We start from the raw sequence: 24,235 nt of genomic DNA, 5'->3' as shown, positions 1-24,235 counted from the left end.
TTTCTAATCTTTTTTGCTAGCCTGTACCGCAGTCTATCACATAAGTTGAATCACGCCGTTTAAAAGGTACGAAGCGTTAAGTGGTCGCACAATGCGATAACACACAATGTCGCACTTGACAGTATTTGTTGTTTTATGGTTGACAACAATGCTCTCTCGATACGCCCGGTGATTCTGGCTATGGTCGCGAGTCCAGGCATATTTAACTGTAGTCAGCGGGGTTAGATTGGCGCTGCGACATAGACACGTCCTTATGTCATTAATACAATAATGTGTGATCTATATCGCGCCAAGATGCTCTCGCGCCAGTCATGTGCTAGCCTTACAGGGTACAGTTAAATAAAAAAAGTGCATGTAGTATAATGACCAGAGATCAGACAGTTGGGTCGGCGTCATTTGTATGACGTTTTCAGAATAATGAACCTTATGTTGTTAGAATGACGCCCAGTTGTCCGATCTCTGGTAATGATAATGGCACAGTGGTACTCCATCTAAGGCAGAGGTTGCGTTGGTCGGTTGTAGACGGTAGACGACAATAATTATTGTTTTATCAGTGACAACAATGGCCGCTCGATATGCCCTATGATAGCGGCTACCTAACACAGTAGTTTTCAGGCTAAGTTATAGCAGCCCTTCAGCATCAGCCTTCGTTGGCGGTTTTAGACTGTGGTTCCTATGGTCATTCACTGGTCAGGCCGTCATTTACTGGACCAGGTTTCTGTCGATCAAGTGGTATGCGTAAATGCATTTCCCCAACGTTCAGAAAGAAGAGCCATACAAACCAAATCGGTAGCTATGATCTTTCACAGATAACAAACGGGATAGTATATCGTCACTACTTTAAAAAAAAACCGGCCAAGTGCGAGTCGGACTCGCGCACCGAGGGTTCCGTACAAACCTGCAAGGTTTACTTGCTGTTTCTTTTGATTGCGTTGACATAGAAGTTTGATTTTGTTACAGCTTAAAGGTATTATAGACCTGAGTATTTGGTATGAATTTCAATTTAATACCTCTACGCGTTTATGAGGAAATGGGTAGTAAGGTTAAAATTATTAAAAAAAAAAAATATTATGTGATTTAACTAAAAATTTATGGTTTTCGTAATTTTTCCTTTATCTATGCTATAAGACGTTGCTTCGTACCAAATTTCAAGATTCTGAGTTCACGGGAAGCACCCTGTAGGTTTTGATTCCCTTGCAAGTGTCGAAAATTTGCGGCATAAACGGCTGTATCTTTTGATTGCGTTGGCTTAGAAGTTTGATTTTTTCACAGCTTCAAGGGACAGTAGACCTGAGTAATTGATATAAATTTCAGCTTTATACCTCCACGCGTTCCTGAGAAAAAGGGTCTTGACAGACGGACGGACGGACAGACGGACAACAAAGTGATCCTATAAGGGTTCCGTTTTTTCCTTTTGAGGTACGGAACCCTAAAAAACTTGTATCTTCGTCTGTCAATGAAAAGAAAATTGTAGTAAGTATGTATGAATGCATATAGACTTACTGCGTTTTAACTTTGAGGAGCAGCGTGAGATACGAGATTTTTTCAAAGTAGTGACGATATGTGTTGTTTTATCGTCGGTTATGGTAACCACGTACTTCATAATAATATATGAAATTTTCATTAAAGATCTCATCTCAGTAAGTCAGTATTAAAAAGTAATCAGACCTCTCGAAATGCTATAAAACTAAACGTTTTCACACATCGCCTTTATCCTCCATCGACATATACATAAATATTGACTCTACCAGTCCACCTGATTAAATGCTAACACTTCCTTTACATGCATTTTTTCCCCTTTTAGTTTTATTTTTTATTTGCAGTTTTTATGGACATTTGACCGCAGTGTTTTGAAGACTTAAAATGAGATGTTTTTCAGATACAACTGATATTAAGTCAACTATGTTAATTACGTATTTTGGTATAATTACGTATTATAAGATATGTGTTCTTTCCAGAAATAAGTTTGTTGTTTAAGATTGTAAAACTGAAGGTGTAAGTGAATACATATAATGAATGTATCAATGTGCGAATGTTATTCTCACAATGATACGTACTACGTTATGTTTATTTCATCTTTTATATGTGACGTTATCTGGGTAAAGGGTCCTTAATGTCGATGGCGCTTACGTCCCGCGGCGTCGTATTTGTACACGAACATCGCTCAAGACGCCGTAAGCGCCATCGACAATAAGGTCCCTTTACCCAGATAATGTCACACATTTATTATAGTGCAGTATGTTACACCATCGATCCTACTAACAGCTCGTAACTAAATGTAATTTGGCGAAAAGGATCCATCCTCTAAATATTGTCCTTGAAATCAATGACTTATCCTTTAGACAAACGTTAAAATTTTGATTACAGTGTTTTTTGTGGATTGAATCCTTTTCTTTTTATCGGCAGAAATTCTTAACATGGAGCAGTTAACAGTATTGTCGATAATATCCTCCTCGAACCAGGTTATACCCACCCTCCACATCCCTCTAACACAGTGGACTCCAAACTATGGAATGTTTCGGCCCTAGATTATTTTATTAAGTACCAAATTCAATAAAATCGTGAAATGGCTACACTAAAATAAGGACGCTAAGCACGAGAACATTGACCCGCCTGATGATATTTGTCTGCATGAAGAGTCCCAAGTTCTGCATCCTGCCTCCATCCATGTCCAATAAGAACCATTTTTAAAATCTGTTACAATATCGGGTAGAAAGGACCGTATTGAATTTGACGAATAAGGACCCTTTAGAAATGGGAAGGCAGCCACATATAGCTGACCAGTAATATAAAAACAAAATGGCGGATCTTAGCGTAACTTTAGTCGATGTTTGGAGTCCTCTGCCTAACACCTCACCCGACTTACTCAGCAGGCAACCAGCCGCCGCGCGGGCCGCGGGGCGACGGCGGCAGCGGGCGTCTGCACACCAGGAACCGCCGGACGCACCGGCGCGTCACGCACAATGAGAAGCGATACCACTCAGGTATCGTGTGTTTGTAGCTGTGACACCTGAAGCCTGGCGTTGGCGTCCACTAGGCTCGCCGAGTCCAGTCTCGTTAATTCGCTTTCTGCTTTTCTTATGAGACTGCGTGCATTGATGACGCGTCGAATCTCATTCAAATGTATGAGAAGTCGATTCGACGCGGCTCGATTACGCCTTATTTAGTGGACGCCAACGCCAGGCTTGACTGTCCTGCCGGATGGCGAGGTGTTAAGCGTTTGCGTTGTAGGGAAAGGGGTCATCCATTGATTACATCATAGCATCAGGAGGAACGGGTCATGCCAACCAAGTGTGACACTGACAATGCATCAAGTCATTTTGAAGTGAAACTTCTAATGCGACTTCAAACTGACAGTGTTGCCAACTCGAATTTCGAAAAAATGCTAGATGTTAAATGCGATGTCAGGAATATGGCAATTTTTAAAGTAAAGCTCTTGAACTAGTTTTTTCAATAATTTGAGCAATTAGTTAGCAATGTAAAATATTTAAAACAGTAAAAAGGTGGAAGTAACTAAACGCAAAAACGTGACAGTCACTTGACATAATGTTTTTAAGGTTATGTTACGTAGTTTCACTTCTTCCGCGCGGAGGACTCCACGCATTATTTTTTTCCTGTGATAAAGTGTGACATTGGAGTAGGAGGAACGGGGATGTAATTAATGAATGACACCAAAATGCTTAATAGTTGATATTTGATTCTTTCTTTCATTCGGTACTGCGTAAACGTTTGGCACCTTGACTAGGCCGTAACAGGGTAGACCTGAGAATAGTGTAACATGGTGCATTAGGTTTGAGCACAGTGCTTTTCGTGAAACAGTTTATAAATCTTATAGAACCTGAGTTTTGAGTTCTTTTAAGGACTATCTATGATATATACATGTGTTATACTCATATAACCTAAAGCATCATAGTAAGAAAAATACATTTTTCTTTCTCTATATTATGTCTCGATTACATAAAATATGCTTGGAAACTCATTTAGAGAAAATAAATATATAAAAATGTAACAGGATGCATATTATAAAATAAAAACCGTAACGATTTAATTATTAAAAGTGTAATCGAGCCATGTACAGTCGACTACAAAGAGATGTATCCACTTTTTCACCTCATTGCATTGTAATTAGGTGAAAAAGTGTATATCTCTCTGTAGTCAACTGTACACATACATTTGAGAGCACATGTAGTTGAGTGTCGTGAGTAGATAGTGTTTGACAGTTATTTTATAAATCACTTATGCAACAAACTGCATCTTAGCACAAATGTACATTGACCCTTTGGTGCATTCGCCGCCAAATGTCGCATTCCTCGAGAAAGTCCCTTACGAAATGCTTTATCGCAGCCACTTCAATAAAATCCGCTAAGATTGAATATGATATTGCCAGGAGATTTTATTTTAAGATGAAAAATCGCTATCTTAGCCTTTTCAGAAGTGTTAGAATCATTTAGTTTTTAGGGGACATTTTCGTGGAATGCCCCATTTTTGTACACACTTGGCCACTGATGCTGATGGCGATTGTACTGGTGTGAAATAAATTGTAGCATTCAAAAATGCATGATAATGTAGTCTACCTAAGTGTAAGGGCTGAGTGCACGCTCATATTGGGCGTGCACGTGCAGCGGGGCGGGGCGTGCGGCGTGCATGACAAACAATTGAAGCTCATACAAGTGTCCTGAGTCAACGCTGCATATTAGAATGTACGCACGCTCACCCGCCCCGTCGTCGAACACTCCGCTCCAGGCGTCCACTCAGGCCTTACACTCAATTTTACTAACTTTGCACTGACTGACACATAACACGTATGTAAACAAGTGTGAGGGAGTCTTTGTAAAGTCCATGTTATTGCAGAAATTTAATGTTCAAATGACCTTGCTCAATCATTTAAAATGTCATGCAAAGTTAGCGGTATGTGGTAGTGATTTTTTTATGTATCAGTGTTACATTTAGGTGACTTTTGCAAATTGTGTAACGTTCTAACATTTTCTAATTAATGTTTTATTTATTTTTTAAGTTACAAAATAATGGTGGCGTTTCGCATGTTTTAAAATTTACTTTAAAACTTGTATACCTACGTTTAAAAAACTGTATATTGCAGCTTACTAATTATCTACTTCAGTAAGGCTCAAATGTTGAAATTTGTTCCATTAAAGCTTTGCTCTGCGCGGATCGGATTCGTAAAGTTATTTTGTAGCACGACCAAGTTTCCCACGCGTAACGCAGGTAGAAGGTTCCGCCGGCCCTTCCGATTCCAACGGTACCGCACCATTGTTTCTACATTGCGATGGCCGGCCACTGCAGATGCGCGGGTCCAGCGTCCCGTTACTCAGGAAGGAAGCGTCGCTTTCACCCACGCCGTCGGGTGGTATAAAAGCCCGCCGGGACACATCCCAAATCAGTTGACATCCCAGTCTGCTCCTAACTAGGACCTTACTCTAGGCCTAAGCTAGCTCCTTGCTAAGTACGGAGAAAGCCCGTTCCGATCACACATTGCGTAAACCCCTGCGTTTGGCGTAAGGTCGCAATTCCGATCACACACGGAGAGTCTTCTACTAGCAAGGCGTGAGCCCGGTTCGGAGTACGTCTCGTCACGTCACCTCTTTTCGGTACACCCGCTACCGTCGCGTCCATAGTCAAAGTGAAGTTCAGTGAAAGCAACAGTGTACAGTGCTAGATATACCACTCACGGCATTCGTGTTACTTAGTGTTACTAGACTACATTGTATAAGACTATTTGTGTAAACTTGCGTGTAACTCTTGTGTTGTCTAAATAAATCCAATTGGAATCGTTGTTGTTGTTCTGTTAAGCCAGGCCTGAACCCTCACCATCTTATAAGAGTGTCGACTTATTGGGACCCTCAACCCAATTAGTCTGCGCTCGGTAAAGGGAACAACATCACCCCTTTTACCACCTGTTACAACTGGCGCCCAACTAAGTGGCCCTGGCTTCAGAACCCAGAACACGAGCACAACACAGAGCGAAGATGGCCCTCACAATGACCGAAGAACAGCTCCAGCGCATCATCGCAGCTCTGGCACCGGCAAGCAGACAAGGGTCATTCGCACGATGCAACGCAGTATACGACGGGACCGGCGAAAACGAGGCTGCAGAGACTTTTCTCGCAGCTATCAACGTGTACAAGAAAATCGAGAACATTGACGACGAGAACGCTCTCGAAGGGCTTACCCTCCTTTTAAAAGGAGACGCCGCTGTCTGGTGGGAAGGTGCCAAGTCAGACGTCAAGTCCTGGACGGATTTTGAGAATCGGCTTCGGCACGCGTTCGCCCCGAAAATACCAGCGGACATCCTGTATCAGAGGATAATAGAACTCAAGCAGGATGCGAAAACCCCCACTGAGAAGTTCGTCGCAAAGAAGAGGGCACTCATAGCCCAGCTGCCTGCACCAATCCCACCGGAGACCCATCAACTTCATATGATTTATGGTCAGCTCCACTTGAATATACAGGAAATGGTGCCAAGAAGCGCTTTCAAATCGATCGACGAACTTCTAAAACTCGCAAGGAGCGCTGAAGAAATCCTATTGGAAAAGAAGACGAGCTGGGAAGAAAATGTTGCCTCAGTACCTTCAAACAATGAACGGAACACTTCAGGCCGACAACGCTGCGAGTACTGCGATAAGAACGGGCACGCCGAAGCGGATTGTCGCACAAAGAAGCGGCAACAACAAGAGATGAGCTCAACTGCAGGGGGAGATGTGAGCAAGGTTGCTCCATCAGCACCGATTGGCATCAGTTGCTACGGATGCGGCAGACCCGGCGTCGTTCGCAGCAAGTGTCCTAATTGCTGCAGAAATGCAAATCCAGGAGACCAGAGCGTTGGCCTATATTCTTGGGCCCCAAGCGTCCCTGGTGAAATAGGGCCAAGCCCTACAAAAGTGGAAGTAGGTTGCACGCTAATTCCCTCAACGGAAGAAAGAAAAGAAGCATTAGACAAGAATAGTCAGGAAACTTTGAAGTCGCAGCCACGTGATCCATCGGTGGTCATTAAGAAAGCTGTAAGAAGTTCAGCTCACGTTGTGCGTGTTAAACTTGCACCAAAACAAGATAGCTCTGACTCTGACGTAAAGTCACAACGTCAGCTCGCATCATGCATAGTCACTCGAAATAGTGACTGCCCGGAGAAGATTAAACCTCCCCAAGATGCAGCGTTTGCGCTATATCACGAAGAGGTGGTGGCCCCTATGGAACCATCACTCCAGCCACTCAAAAACTTCAAGAAGAAGACTAAGAAGCCCAAGGGGCATGTAAAAGCAAAATCGATGGAAAAGAAGAAGTGCTACCTCGTGCTGGCTCCTCGCCGGGACGTCGTCGGATCCAGAGGGGGAGACTGTAGCACGACCAAGTTTCCCACGCGTAACGCAGGTAGAAGGTTCCGCCGGCCCTTCCGATTCCAACGGTACCGCACCATTGTTTCTACATTGCGATGGCCGGCCACTGCAGATGCGCGGGTCCAGCGTCCCGTTACTCAGGAAGGAAGCGTCGCTTTCACCCACGCCGTCGGGTGGTATAAAAGCCCGCCGGGACACATCCCAAATCAGTTGACATCCCAGTCTGCTCCTAACTAGGACCTTACTCTAGGCCTAAGCTAGCTCCTTGCTAAGTACGGAGAAAGCCCGTTCCGATCACACATTGCGTAAACCCCTGCGTTTGGCGTAAGGTCGCAATTCCGATCACACACGGAGAGTCTTCTACTAGCAAGGCGTGAGCCCGGTTCGGAGTACGTCTCGTCACGTCACCTCTTTTCGGTACACCCGCTACCGTCGCGTCCATAGTCAAAGTGAAGTTCAGTGAAAGCAACAGTGTACAGTGCTAGATATACCACTCACGGCATTCGTGTTACTTAGTGTTACTAGACTACATTGTATAAGACTATTTGTGTAAACTTGCGTGTAACTCTTGTGTTGTCTAAATAAATCCAATTGGAATCGTTGTTGTTGTTCTGTTAAGCCAGGCCTGAACCCTCACCATCTTATAAGAGTGTCGACTTATTGGGACCCTCAACCCAATTAGTCTGCGCTCGGTAAAGGGAACAACATCACCCCTTTTACCACCTGTTACAATTTCAATTAAATGTGTTTCCCGGGACTTCAATGTTTGCAATGTTCCGATTCTCTGTATTTCTAAGATCTAACAACGGCACGGTACGGCTAAATTATTCTCGTTTTATCAAAGTGAATAGCTTAATGAGATGCCAGTATCCGTACTTCCACACTTATATTATAAATGGGAAAGTGTGTGTGTGTCTGTTCGTCTTTCACGGCAAAACGGAGCGACGAACTGACTGGATTTAATTGTAGATGGTTGGAAGGGAGCTGGGAGGAGAGTGACATAGGCTACTTTTTGTCAATTTCTAATCCCCCACTTCCCTAAAATGGGGGCAGGAAGTTTGTATGGAGAATTCTGCAATTTTTATTAAATTTAACGCGAGCGCAGCTGCGGTCAAAAGCTACTATTAAATAAAACTTAGAGTGAACCATGTGTAAATATTATATGCCTTCTCGCTCTGCTGGGTCAGCATTGTTTCATTCACTGTTGTTCGAAATACAGTAATATCGCATCATAATCACGTACACAAAAATAATAGTAACATACATTATTCATATTATGAAAACAGTCATAACACTCATAACATTGAAACCTTGACCTCCCTAAAGGCCTGTGCACACCGATGCGCAGGCAAATATACGTAATTATACATAACATATTCTTATGGGTGATAATCTGATGATTATCATTTGTGTGAACGTCTTCGATTGTTTATTCGCTCACGGAATATAGAAGTGCCTCGGTTGAGACAGTGGCATCAATAATGGATTCTGCCTGGGTAAAAAAAAAAGTGCGCGCGTTTCGCTCGTCTCCTTTGCACGTCTACATATATATGTAACACGTTTGCCGCGCGAAGAAATGGGCTACTAGACTCGTATCGAATTTGGCACAATAAATGATTGTCTTCTGTAGTATTTGACATTAAATAAGACTGAGTGGAACGGCCTTTAATTATATTCGTCTGAATATATCCTGATTGTAACTACTCGTCTATTCATTCGACAATCATGTTCTATCTTTCTTTTATTAAGCTGACTTTATTATATTCATTTCCCTATTTTATTCTCTATGATGATGTCACTGGGAACGCTGTGTGCACTATGATTTTTCCTCTTTCCTTTTAAGATTGCCGTTTCTAATAGGCTGTTAGGATACATTTTTGAAAGATTGCAAGGGATTGTTCACCCTGTAAGACTCAAACGTTTCTAATGAACCGTCTACCCTTCAATACATATGTCAAATTAAAAGATATGCTCCCGATCCTTCAATACAAATGTTATAACAGTTCAGGGCATTCGTCCACTGGCTACTTTTGTCCCTACAACTATTTTGTCTCTCACATCCAATCTATAGGCTATTGATAGGCTGGTATGAAAGTGCGAATGTTCATAGATTGGATGTGAGAGACTAATTAATAGTTGCAGTGACAAAGTTGCCCGTAGGCGCATACTAGGAATTCCTCTGCGATTTTAGGCACATTGAGGAATATTCACGTTACTCTCACATCCAATTCAGCCGTCCGGCCAAATCCCCCATTGTAATGAAACTCGCATACGAGATGTACCGTTCCAATCAGCCCTACGCTTCGCAGACACTTCTGATTCTATAGATATACTCCATTTAAAATACAGAGGCCCGATAGCACTTGAGAGGTCTTTAGGTGTTAACAATAGGATTAGTGAAAACAAATGATACCTGGTCAGACCCTTTTCATTTTTGGTCGTGATATTTACACGCTCGTTCGCTTTGTTGTCGCTTTAGTTGTATACAGTTTCAAGTGCTCCTAATTAGGTAACAAGAGGCAAACATTATAACTTTATAAGCATCTTTCAAGTTTTTTTTTTTTATAGAAGAGTTGGGAATTTAGAGGGAACCTCGTATCTTATCCACAAGTCGGACGCCGCAATGTCCCGGAGGGGCAAGACACTCCAGGGTGATTAAGAAGCGGCCAAGATGGAGACGTTAAGTGTTAGCAAACGCCACCTCCTCGGCGGCCAGCCTTTGTGCTGTCCTGACTTCATGAATAGTGTTAGCTACGAAATTTAGGGGAACACCCGTTAAGATGCCTGTTTTTAATATTCTGGACAGCTTGCATACTTTTTTAATAATTTGCGAGGACTCGATCTCGTTGGCATTTGTTAAGTCTATTTTAATTAGCGTATCAAAAGTACTATCGGGCCTCCGTATTTGTAATGCAGCTTTATCTTGACTAGCTAAAACGTTACAGCTATCGCATTGAATGCAGCAAATCAATAATCCTAGCTTTATCGATGCGATCGTTGAGTGCATCTAAATCGGGTCACCGAGCCACGATTCCATAAACAATCAACTCTGAAAGAGTTCTCTCTCTATTTATAGAAATTTGTTTTCGCGGAAGCTGACAAAGTGTTTCTGCTTTTCCCGGCGGTGAAAAGTGTTCTATATTTACCTGAACCCCGAAAATGTGACGAGTGCACGAAAGTTTATATTTAAACATGGAATAGTGGGAATTGTCGAGAGTTTTCAGATGTTGGAAACCTTTTCGATGGCAATTTGTTTGCTTGATTTATGGTATCGATGGTCAGACATACTTACTATTACTACCTGTATTTTATTTGATATAATGCCTAAAGGTTGGTGTACAGTGTAAATTGGTGTTCTATTCAAGATTTATCATATTTTGTTGCTAAAAGTATATTTTATAAAATGTCCTGATTAAAACGTATCGCAAAGGTCTTGTATCATCTCGGTCACTGGCGATCAAATATATGAAAGAGGCGCGTTCCTAGCACACATTCTAAGCTCGTGTAGGTGAACATGTACCATGCTTGTATGAGTGCGATATGACAGGTCGACTGTTCGCGTTTTTGATAGACGGTAACTGTAAGGTAACCGAGAGGGGGTCGGCGGCACTTACAGCGGGGAGCGGGAGTGGCCATACTGTACGATAGTATTCTTTATTATACTGTGATATTATGTAGACACCTATGTAGATATTGGAATACCTCTTGGGTTTACTCATGAAAACAATCGCAATGTTTGCAGTAAACAGCTTCAATACAACTGTTCTCTGCTAATAAATAGCATTGCATTGTATCTGTAACATGTGTACATCTTTCAGTCAGCAATTTGTAACGCATGCCTGGCTCTGGATATAGGCCATGAGATGCTCTAAAAATCTATCACTGCAATGTAGCAGTAATCAAACAAAAAACGACCCTATCTCTCCGCGCTAAGAGCACTCCTAACTGCATTCCAATGAGTAACTTCCGCAAAATCTGGTCGCGTTTTTTAGTCATCCTAAATTGGACATTAACTAGCGAGGAGAAAGGTCGGTGTTGGTCTGAGTAATGTGTCGCGATGCGAGTTTCCAGAATTATACCCATTTTTAATACATGTCCCGTATACTCCGTACAAATTGCAACGTGGGTCGCCCGTGTTCACTCCGGTCTCCGAACCGTCCAAACTGACATTTTATGAGCCGTATTCCGAGTTCATAAGGTCCACTGATGTTCAGTTTAAAGTATGTAGGTCCACTTGTTACACCAGGATAGTAATTCCCGGCCTAATACGCCTCTCCGTCCCATGAAAATTTCTACTCCTGAACTACTTGATAGAACCCTATTTCATACGCGGTAAAATTCAAAATCAAAATAATGGACAACATGTGAGCTCGGGAAAGTTACATGTCGGTGCGTCCGTTGAGTTTTCGTTTAAACGAGTTTTGCTGAGTATGAGTCATCTATGAGGAATTTTGTACGGTGTCTGAGATAAGCTTTTTGCCAAACCAAAATAATAGTACCAGCAGCACATGATTTGCTCGAGATTATCTCGCCGCGACATAGGCTACCCAAGTATCCATCCTTGGCGTTAATACAATTAGAAAATACGTGTGATCTTGATCTATTTCGTGGCGAGATACCGAGGCGCCAATCATGTGGTAGCCCTGCTACTTACACCGTGTCCAATAAGTCCGAATACTCACATTTTACCTCAGTTCTAAAGATATAGGGATCACAGGCCATCAAATTCTTATTTAAACTAAAGAGTATATTCCTCTTAATAAAATACAAGCACAAAGTACATGAAATTTCCGAAGTGTCTAAGAAAAACAAAGAGGTAAAGTGCCAACAAAATACTTGCTCGGCACGCAGGTGACGAGTTATTTTTTATAAGGAGAATCTGTATGTGATAAAACAGACGCCCCGTGTCCAAAATAAACTATTATGGGTACCGAGGATAGATAACGTTCCGGGCAACTAGAAAAATGTGCCTAGGTTCCAGAGCTCACCATCGGCCCAGATGTGGGATGCAGTATGTAAGCGAGGTAAACTACCTTCAGTACTTACAGATAAAAGCGTTAAAATCAACGTTTTTTTTCTTTAAAACCATGGTTTTGGAGAAAAAAATGCCTTAAAGTTAAAAAGGATGCTTGGGAATGAGTATCATGTGTCCCAAGAAGACGCACCTCCAGCACATTCGGCAAATGGTATTCTAGCGTAGTTTCAGACTAATTTGGCAGTTTTTTATCCCCGGGTCCCGGGTTCGAATCCCGGTAAGGGCATTTATTTGTGTGATGAGCACAGATATTTGTTCCTGAGTCATGGATGTTTTCTATGTATATAAGTATTTATATATTATATATATCGTTGCTGAGTACCCACAACACAAGCCTTCTTGAGCTTACCGTGGGCCTCAGTCAATCTGTGTAAGAATGTCGTATAATATTTATTTATTTATTTATCCGAAACATGAGTGGCCACCCAGGCCTCCAGGTTTAGGCGTATTAGACTATTTTGTATGGTCATACATGCTTTGAAGACTAAATTTTTATAAAATCATAAACCTACATCATTTCAAAAAGGTTATCGAGAGTATTTGAGATGAAATGTGAAGAAAACGGTGCGTGCCGCGTGTGATCCGTTTGAGAAGCGTTTGAGGCTGGTAAACAAGTTAATGCTGGAGTTATTCCAAAACATTTGTTGTGAATGTAGTAAATAAGAGTGCCATTCATAAAATATAATAATAATGTAGTAACTATTTGTTCATTTTGTTTTATTGGCTATTTGTGCTGTATTCAAACTTATTGGATACGGTGTATACCCACAGCATATATAATATCAAAGACGTATATCGTCACTACTTTGAAAAAATCTCGTATCTCACGCTGCTCCTCAAAGTTAAAACGCAGTAAGTCTATATGCATTCCATACATACTTATTACATTTTTCTTTTCATTGACAGAAGAAAATACAAGTTTTTTTCAAAGTAGTGACGATATAACTCCGTACATTGACAGATGAAGCGTAAGGAAAATCGTACCTCGGAATCATCAAGAAAAATGTACGGTCAACGAGATTTCACCTTTGGTCGATTCTGGGCTAGATGGCGCTAATATCAACATTTGACAATTTTAACACATATCAAGTTGAGCATATGGATCAAATTATCAAAACTGAGGTTCAAAAGTTTTAAGCCTGTGTCGAAAGATGTCAGTCACATTTTACTTAGACAGTCTTTTTAAGAACTGTCAAAATGATTTGCTAATATGGAATTACTATAAAATACTAAGGAGTGACGTCACGGTCCATTCATTTACTTTATCTTTCTCTTTGACTTATTAAATAGAAACAATGTTTAAACATAACCACTGTCCATATATTTCTTCTAATTATGTAGTGCTTTATTTCGTGCACTGCATAAAATATTTTATTTTAAGTATAGGAGACTAGCCTATTTAATTACCAATATAATCGATCCTATGGATATGGATACAAGGCACATAGCACAGTGGTGAATATCTTGTATTTGTTTGGTACCTTACGCTGTTAACTAATAGCATGTAGTGAATATGTTTGCTATAATAGTCTTTGGTATATTACGAGTATATGACCATTCAATAATAAACGCGAGTCCATTATTCAAGAATAGCTTTATTCTTATAAAAAAACTATAAAATTTATTGTTCTGAAACATAAGCTACATATATTGACTATCATACGAGTCGTTGGTTTTTACTTGTTCAAACTTTACTGCACAATAAAAAATACAAATGGCGGACTGTTTTAAGGCATTCTCTACCAGTCAACCATACAATCATTGTTTTCCGTTATATTTAGCACCGTATTACCGTAAGTAATGCGGGTAGCAGTGACAACATATTGCTTTTAGTGTTACACGAGCGTTCTGGCTTACGGGGCGATAAGTAGATTGACTAAAAAGTCATGCCCAGTAAGTATACGAATAGTTAAGACGCTACAGGAGTGAAAATGTTTAAATGGAATGGGTCAGTCTTTGCCATACAGTTGGCCCGACGCTACGCTCGCGACACGCGAGATGGAGGAGGAAGGGGGGGGGGAGGGGGCTTATAGATAGAGTCACCACTGTCACCAGCAATAATAATCTTGCACAACAAAGCGTGCAAACATATGACACGCCATGTGGCACAAGAAGTGTCATATTTTTCGTTGTGCGATATTATTGCAGGGCGCAGGTGACTGTTAAGCGTTATGACTGTTGTAATTCATTGATAAATAGGTTTGGCAAAAAGAAAGAGAATAGTTTGTTAGACAAGTAAGAGAAGAGTTTAATAATAAGTTTTTTTTCATAAAAATCATTTTTGGCACAAGCTTTTATCGCCGATTGTACCTTTCTTTCAACAGTCATCTACTGATCTCCGAGACGTTTCTAAAAACCCCTTATTCGATGGGGATACGACCTTTGATAACAGAGTTCCTTATGACCACCATTCTGCTCCATCATCAGATCAGGTCCATGATACCATAATATTGAATTGTCACGTGATTTACATATGTGCGCAAAATTTCAGCTCAATCGGAAACCTGGAAGTGGGTCAAATTTAGCGTCTACGTTTTGACCTAAACTAACATACTTGCCTTGTGCAAGTTGAATAAAAGCCTGTAAAAATAGTTTAGGTATCATTGCAGATTACGAGTATGTATGTTGTTCTTACAACCACATTTTAAAAGTTTTAGTTCAAATCAGACTAATTGGTTATTGTTCTTACTTTTAGAGCACTATTTTATGCCTGACGTGACGTGAAAACTAGTTGTTCAATAAGACTTGGTGGTACGATATAGCCCGCAGTACGACATATCCAACTCTCCCCTAGAGTAAACAGTTGAGTATATAATATTTATCAACCTTAATTCAACGAGATAAAGCTCCCAATCTAACTGTTTATTTTTAAGCTTTATAGCGCCCGTAAATACTTAATTATGGTTAAGTAGGCCACCAGTCGGTACACCCAACCGCAATGTGGTCTAATTTTCTTTATTACTGGTCCTGACGATTAAATAGGCTGACAGACCACTTTGAATCCACTATCTAGAGTAGCTAGACTATTAGGAAGCTGTTTTGTAGGCGAGAGGAACCTTTTTACGCGATATGATCTAAGAGTAAAAGAGGACAAGAAGAAGACGAATAGAATAGCGAGCGTTTTCATTTTGTTTCAAAATTTCTTAAGACGATACAGGAGGGGTCAATTCTCCATACAAACGCTCTCGACTATTTCCTCCTGGTTTTTGAAGATAGGGCAATGTTTTTTTTTCAACATTGATTGTTATTATTTTTATCTGTGTCGGACCGTTTTGATTTTTTTGATATTTTTACTTTTAAAGAGCCAATCAAAAATTTCTAAAAACGGCCTTTTTCATTTTGGCGCAAAAAAGGTGTGATACTCAAGATTGGTAACAATTAGCCAAAAAAATGAAACGGTCCGACACAGATTATTTCATTGTTATTCAGATTCTTAAATTTCGTTCCGATTGATTAAGTTTTGAAGGAGGAAACGGTCGAGAGCGTAACCTCGGAGTTGTTCTTAACGGACAATTTTTTTTCCGATAAAATTCCCAAATTGAAAGGGGGCTCCTTTCCATTTTAGCATTTTCGCTCCTGTTATCGTCTTAAATTACACAAAATTTTAAATAGTAATAACGGAATGCAGGATTTGAACTTTTCATACAAAGAAAAGATGGGGCAGTATTTCGTCAGCGTTGCATAGTGTCTGATATGATTCATTTGAGTCCTACTCTGCGGGGCGATATCAGTTCTTCTTATGTGCCAAAATCCAGAAGCATCCTGAAATCCAACCTTGAAATCAGCGCTTTCTAAATCTCGGCGGTTAAGGCAGGCAGTGAGTAAATATTCGTAACCTAGCATCAGAACCAATGAGTTTTAATAAGTTCAGAAAAGTAAAAAGGTTCATAACATTTGAATACAAAAATGCGTATATGATAACCAGGGCCCGTACCTTTCATGCCGATGACATCAATTTGACGTCACGCTGCTTATAGGTGATTCAAATAGTTTTATTGTAATAATTAATCATTATTCATTACTCAATTTTTATCATGTAGGTACAAATGACTTCAAAAGTAAGCTATTCATACGTCAAATAATTAATACCTACTTGATATGTGAAACGAAAAGGAAATAATTTGTTTTGTTTTAATCATTTATTGAAATATAGTAACAAACACAATTAATAAAATGAATGTAAAAAATAAACAAATCATTTAATTTACTTTTCACGTATCAAGTAAGTATTAATTATTTCACGTATGAATATATTAGTTTTGAAGTCATGATTAAAATTATTGATGAATAATGATTAATTATTAAATAAAACTCTTGAATCATATATATGCAGCGTGATAGTCTTGCGCCAATACGGAAGTGCGATAGAGAGAGCTAGCTACTCACGAATCGTAAGCGATTGTGACAGGCTAGGAACCCTGTACGAATTAAACGTGTCGTATTCGGACACACAAAAGGCCGGTCCTAATGGATTATATAAGACAAATAAAGGTGTACGGACCACTCTAATGAATTCGGTTTCCCCGAACCTCGCACCGACACGGTTTTTAACAGTGAAATTTGTTTGCGTTTTTTTTTTTGATAACAGTAATATTTCCGAGCTCGTATAACCCGGCAACCATCAAATTAAGGGTGAACAGGTACCTTCAGAGCGAGCTCCATCGTAGACCACGTCTTCGCTTAGCCTCGGCTAGTGTGTGGCCATACTGGCCATGAGTAAGCCATCACTACACACTCAAACTAAACTTGTCGCTTCCCGCTGTCTAAGTCTAACCTTATGTATGCATAGTAAGATCTTTAAAACTACGCAACGGACTTTAATGCGTTTTCTGAAATAAATGGTCCATTTTTTTCGATGTTGTCCACCCCACTTTTTTGGAACATGGGTATTTACGCGATCCATACTCAGAATCGTGAGGTCTTTCGATCCTGATAGGAGAAAAAAAAAATGTCCCAAGATTTCCATACATTATTCAAACGCCATGTTACCGTCATACAAAATGTATGAAAAAAATGGTAACGGAATGGGGAAAAAACCTTGGGACACTTTTTTTCTCCTATTAGGATGGAAAGAGCTCGCGATTTTGAGTGAAAACTACATAAAAATTTCCAAATTCGAAAAAGTGGGGCAACTTTGAAAAAAATGGCCCAAATACAGTTTCATCAAGAGGTAGGTTTATTTATTTATTTTATTTTATTTCATAAGGTACAATAACATGACATAAGCATTATATCTAGTACCCGTGCAAAAATAATGATAGAAAAAATACAAATTGAAAACCCCGAGTTGGTAAAGTAACCAGAGGGATTGGCGGGTCTGAGCGACATTTTCTGTGTCAGTGGAACGCACCTGGCCGCTGACGTCACTGCAGGCCTAGTACTTATCTCCAAGTACCATCAGCGCTAAAGAGCTAGGCTACGCTTTTTATAGTGATTTTCTCTATTAAGCCCGGTGGCTGTAATCACTGGCGTACTCGGGTTTAGATTAGATAGAAAATCGAGGTAGGGATCTACAAAGATGAAGTTGTCCTTATGTGTGTTTCTGAATAAGTATACTTAATAGAAAACTTCTGAATTTGGACTTTTCTTATCAATTTATAGTATGATAGAAATGTTTAAGGCCGCACTGATAAGGATCAATCACCGCGTCACTTACGTACTTGTTAGAACGTGACAGACATGGTGACAAATTATATACAGCCGTCCTTCACAGCCCTACAGAAGTAGGAAGAATACCTTGACAGGATCTATAAGTACAGTCAACCAATTGGAACCCTAGGCCACTCTACAACCATGTCAAAATGACAAGCAGTAAGAGATTTCTTACAATCTGATTTATAACGTCACTAAGTCACTATGACATAGTTCTACAGTGGGGTAGGGTCCCAATTGGTTGGCTGTACCCTGTATTGGAAACGTCTTCACATATATTAAATTTAGCGAGCGGTTTAATGCAACTGACCCTTTGTGACCAGTAAAGGCGGCAACAATTAAATCGGTGGCCTCATCACAGGATGATGCCACCTTAATTAAGTATTCCTCAGTTACTGACTCAGGCATCGGCCATTTTGATTTACGCGAGAGATGCGCATGCGTCTATTGTTTTCCTTGCTTTGGTATCGCCGTATATAGATTCTTATTAAGGTGACACATACTTATCCCATATTCATACAAAAGCTACTGAACATGACAGAAGGAGACAAAACACTTATTAACTAATAAGTGTAGTAACTTTTTTATAAATAAGGGGGTTAGTCTGTCTCTTAGATCTCCCATCCCATAGCGTCTTCTGAAAGTTCATAGGTGAGCAATTCCCGAAAAGTTTGTACATTTGGATCACCTCTCCGATTTTGATAAAAATTGGTAGGCTGATAGAGTTCATGATGCTGAGCAAGATCCACTAGGTTTCCCAAAATGTCCTAGGCAGTTTGTATGAAACCTTCCTTTTTTGTTACCAGATTTCTATACATTTTCGGTAACAAAAAAGGAAAGTTTCATACAAACAGCCTAGGACATTTTGGGAAACCTAGTGGATCTTGCTCAGCATCATGGACTCTATCAGCCTACCAATTTTCATCAAAATCGGAGACGTGATCCAAATGTACAAACTTTTCGGGAATTGCTGAGGTGCCTATTCAAAGTTATGGAAAATGGCGTCGCTGCGCTATTGCGTCGGGTCAAGCACAGACCAATGCGGGAAACGCTAGTTTGGGGTTGGCTAGAGCTCTTTCGCACTTGCGTTCAGGTTTTTTTGCGGGTACGGCTTTTTGCAAGCAGTGGCCCATTTCTCGAAGTTACAAGTTACAATTTACAAGTAGTAATATGACAAGTTGAAAAGAGACTTCCGCTTGTAACTTTCAGCTTTGAGAAATATGCCTCAGATCAACTGAGGGACTTGAGTGACATATGTAGAATCATATGCAAAAATATGATTCCGCGCGTCAAGGGTCACGTCGTAATGATACTGCTAGCATCCGTTTTTGCGTTGACTGCGGGGACGAGACGCGATGCATAGTGGTTGAAACGTGATGCGGTAAAAAACATGCGTTCGCGCACGCGATCTATAAGGCCGGAGGCACACAGTGAAGGATATACCCATCATATTTATTAATTAATTATACAGGAGAATTTGAACTATGTAGTTACATGCCTTACTGACTGACTGACTGTATCCGTCGTTTTTATAACTCACTAGCTTTTTCCTGAGGCTTCACTCACGTTAGATAGAGACAAAATGTAGCCTATGTCACTCTCCATCCCTTCAACTCCCACTTAAAAAATCACGTCAGTTTTGCCGTGAAAGACGAAGAAAAGAAGAAAATTCCAATATTGTATCCGACCGTTTTCAGTCTCTTTCAGTTATGAAAATTATAAAAGACACAATACTGTTTCGGCCTGTGTGTATGGCCCATTAAATAATGACGAAAGACTATGGTTTCTGATGATTAATAAGCCAATGAAGATTACAACCTAACAACACGCTTTACACACTGTCAGGAACTGTCATTCCGATTAGGAAGCACTTAATGCAAAGTCCAACTTAAAAAGTGCTTCCATAAATTAATGTCACGTAAAATTGTCTTTAAAGCTTAATATTAAAGTTTATTTCCGCACGTCCTACACCAGTGTCAGCGGGATGCATTAATGGACGCAATTAAAACTCTTTCAGTGAAAACCACATCCCCATTTTCGTGCAAGAGTGCTTCCATTAAGTTATCGGCAGTTCCTTAATTAGACTGGCCGGCGCACTTCGGTTCCTTGTTCTATTCTGTAGAATCACAGACGATACAGGGCCTACAGCGAACGACGCAGTTCGAATATTAAGGGCATCTTCCTTTTAACTTTACTCCAAGCTGTAGGTAGACAGTGACAGAAATTTGTTCGCTATTTTCGAATTTCATAATTTGCGGTAGGCCTTCTGATTGTCCTGCTGTATTGACTCATTGACTGGCTGGACAGATTATTCAAAAGTTTACAAATGCGACTTCGCTACAATTTTAGAATTTTGAACATTTGTCTTTGTCCTCTTGATAAATAGAAATAGAAATAGAAATAGAAATAATTTATTATGAATAACATAAGTGTACATTGGTTTTTCTTAAAGACTAAGAATTTTACAAGGGATGATTTGTACAAATGCCTGAGCTAGGATAGTTCCTGTGTTGTTGTTGTTGTAAATACCAAGTCACTCGCATTCTAGAGAAAATTCCCGTTGGGAGAGTCCTAATCAGACGTCCGCTTATGTATTTAACTATCTTTTTCCCGCGGCTTCGACCGCGTAGGTATCAAAAGTAATCTTTTTAAAACGTTGATCTTTGGACCCCCATTTCACCCCTATAGGATGTGAATCTTGGAAAAGCCTTTCTTAGTGCTCTTTTACACGTTATAAGGAACCTACGTGCCCAATATGGGATCTCCAGGACCAGCGGTTTCGGCTGTGCATTGATATGTCAGTCAGTCAGTAAGTTGGTCAGTTTCTTCTTTTATATATTTAGTAAATGCGCATAAAGATCGTACGCGAATTGATACACAAACTTTTTATCTGTAATAAAAATAACACCCTGTCAGATATTATTGCGGCCTTCGAAACCTTATTATTGCTAATGACTGTACTACGGCGTGCACTCAATGTGCCGATGCTCTCTCTCATCTTTATCTATAGTATCTATAACTAACGGTAATATAACGTAGTACAGGTAGTACACAACCACCAAGTCAATCCCAACTGTGACGCAAACCAATTACAGCCGAATTCATTTCAAATATTAACCTGTCAGGTATTTAATAGCTGTAGCGTTGCATAATACAATCAACACGCTGCATTGCATTGGCCGTGACACCGATCGATCGTTCCCGAAACCTTATACTCGATGTTTTTGCTTAGCTTGCGTAAATAAGTGACTAAAGATTGTAAGTACAGGTAAAAAGTGTTGCTGACTTTGAACGATGTAATTGTTGATCTTTACTTAGTATTCGTTTGAAATCTTAGGTTAATCGAACATTTGTATATCTATAAAAGTAAAATATAAATGACTTACAAAACAATATAAAAACACAGCCTAGGGTGCCTCCAGAAGCGGGGCACGGTCCAAGCTGTCTGTGGTTAGGGCTCGTGAGAAAGGAACCGCCGCCGGACTATCCGCGCTGTGTCCAAGATCAATTTCAATTTAATTATTAATATGTTCAGTTTAGCATAGTTAGTTAGATACTATTACATGACACTTCCGTTTCCCAATTGAATTAAAACCACAATTAAATTACTATTTTTATGTTCGTTAATCAAATTCTTACGATCTTTTTCATTAAATTTCATTTTAACAGGCGAGTTAACTGGAATAAAAACCAGTGAATCCTATTATTGTTGGAGTACCATTTGATAACAAAAAATATTTTACCGTGGAATAAAATCCTATTCCAGCGCCGCCCAGTTGAAATATTGAATTTATCAGATACGTACAGTAATTACTGCAACATGTAAAGGATAAAAGCGCCCGAGCTTTAAAAAAGGTAGCTAATAAAATCTATAAGCTGACTAAATAGATAAATAAACGCCACTGATTACTCGCCATGTCAAAAACCTTTTGTTGTATAAAAAAATATCTATACCCTGTTTTCATATCGAATCCCGGTTGAATACCTAGATGTCAGTTTTACCAAAATACGCATGTACTTTGCCCAGTTTCTATCTGTGGAAACTTGTTATTGGTTCATTGTTTTTATGTTATAAGCCTTATTGTAACTTTAGCTGTAAGTTGTCCTAAGAAATAAAATAAAATGTTTAAACCTAAGGCAATATTTTATCAAAGACAAGGTAAAAAGCGCGGGACAAAAGAAGACGATTCAAAAGGATTATTGATCAGTAAATTGACCAATCGAACTGTCATCTTACCAGGATATAAAACAGATCTTAGTCATAAACCTAAGCTCTCACAAGACTCAAAAGACCTAGCCAAGAAATGCTCGGCGGCTTACGTCATCAATTTATTTATCCCGGTCTTGTATCTGACATTCTAAGTCGTAAACGCAATTATCTGTCACTGCGCAACGTTATCGATAGCCGTGGAATCCGGGTTTTACAGTTGATGTTTATCTCCACCCCTTACCAAATGAACTCGATGTAAACATTCAAGCCTTGAGGGCTCGCCGAAATGGATCGCAAAAAATTGTCTAGTGGGTGAATCAACTTTTTCTGTTATTGCCATGGTTACGGTCCCCTCAGTCACGCTGGTTTTATGCAAAATTATGCTACTTAAACTATGCAAACAGTCGCTAGCAAAGTGCAACACATATTTTACGTCTATAAGAAACGCACTCACTTTGTTGTCGAGTATATACTACCTTAGCTGAGACAGAATACACTCGTGGTAGGGGTAAATCCTATCTGTATGCCCAGTCGGCTTGTGCAACTTCAGCCTTCCCTACCCAACTTTATTACTCAGGGCGGATTAGACGAAATATTGATCAATACAAGAATATTCCTTGCAATAATATTTGCTAAAGTTATGTTATGCCAAATCGCATGGAATCGTGTCCTTTTCACTATTGTACGACGATTCACAATATAGCTTCAACGTCTCGTAAGTTCGCTAGCTTTTGGCACAGTTTAATAAAGAGTTCTATCTTACAGTATGGCCACTCCCACTCCCCGCTGAAAGTGCCACCCACCCCTCTCGGTTACTTCACAGTTACCGCCTGTCAAAAACGCGAACACTGCGAACAGTCGACCTGTCATATTTCACTCATATACAAGCATGATACGCGTTCACCTACACGAGCTTAGACTGTGTGCTAGGAACGCGCCTCTTTCATATAATGATCGCCAGTGTCCAAGGTGTGGTTTTGGCATGTAATATTATTTGCTCAGTCTGCAAAATAATAAAAGTTCTTGTTACTCAAGAAGTTTGTAAGTTACGAGTAAATACAAAAAGTTGCTGTAGTCATTTCTATGGACTCTTTCAACCTTCAAAGTTTTTCTCTGTGAGCTTATTTTAATAAATATAACTGCTAAAAATAAAACCAATTACAATTGAAACTGGTAACAGGTGAAACCGTTCAACTAATTAATAAATTGCAACAGTGTCCCAGGATAAACCGCATCAAAGCGGATTTGCAATCGGTCCGGAATACCGGGCGGTCTGCGGCATACCGAACTGCTACCAACATTCCTATCCTTTTACACTTGGCTGGTTCCACGATTGAGTGGGACAGCGTTACTACATTTATATGCGAATCGTCAGGATTGTGTTTTATTGGATAACGCAACGGGTTTTAAGATTCGGTAGTTGTACTAGTTGTACATTCTGTAGGATGTGTTTCGGAACAAACTTTAGTCATTTCGCATGCAGCTCGCTACTGTGGAATATTTTTCATTTTGTACATTTCAATGATAGAGGGAATGCAATATGACGAAACTATTTACTGAGTTGTGTAATAAACTCGCTTTAATTTTCTGTAAATTCGCAATAACATTTCCCAAATAGCGCATTAAAAAATATATAGGATATGAGTTTATAGGTCGATAAATGCGTTTCATTGTGCAAAATATTATTGCTGGTGACTGCGCCACCTATAAGACCACCTATAACACGGTTAAGTCGGGTAACTGACCTTTCCTGAACTTTACTATAGAGAGGTAAAGTATCGTCCATGTAGGTATTAACGTCACACAAAATGTCTACTTTTTAAACAAGATTCCAACTTACTAACTTGATTGTCGAAACTAGGCAGAATACATTTAAAAGTGGAAAATGCTTTGCGTTATGGTGCTCCCACACTGGCTGTAAAAACGGACTTACCAAGACCTCAACCATAGTCAGCAGTGGCGGCTGGTGAAAATTTCTGCTAGGCAACA

At 39.9% G+C, this 24,235-nt stretch overlaps 1 protein-coding gene across 1 annotated transcript in view; it reads left to right on the top strand.

The window, feature by feature from the left end:
• Nucleotides 1–24,235, top strand: part of LOC125240555 (disco-interacting protein 2) — a 143,614-nt gene that overhangs the window by 40,596 nt on the left and 78,783 nt on the right. Inside the window, 1 exon segment of the mRNA XM_048148485.1 lies at nucleotides 2,871–2,984. Within this exon segment, the coding sequence (XP_048004442.1) occupies nucleotides 2,871–2,984 (114 nt within the window).

This window comes from Leguminivora glycinivorella, chromosome Z (genome assembly GCF_023078275.1).
Source record: "Leguminivora glycinivorella isolate SPB_JAAS2020 chromosome Z, LegGlyc_1.1, whole genome shotgun sequence".
NCBI lineage: Eukaryota > Metazoa > Arthropoda > Insecta > Lepidoptera > Tortricidae > Leguminivora > Leguminivora glycinivorella.
This window is presented reverse-complemented; position numbering and strand designations above follow the sequence as displayed.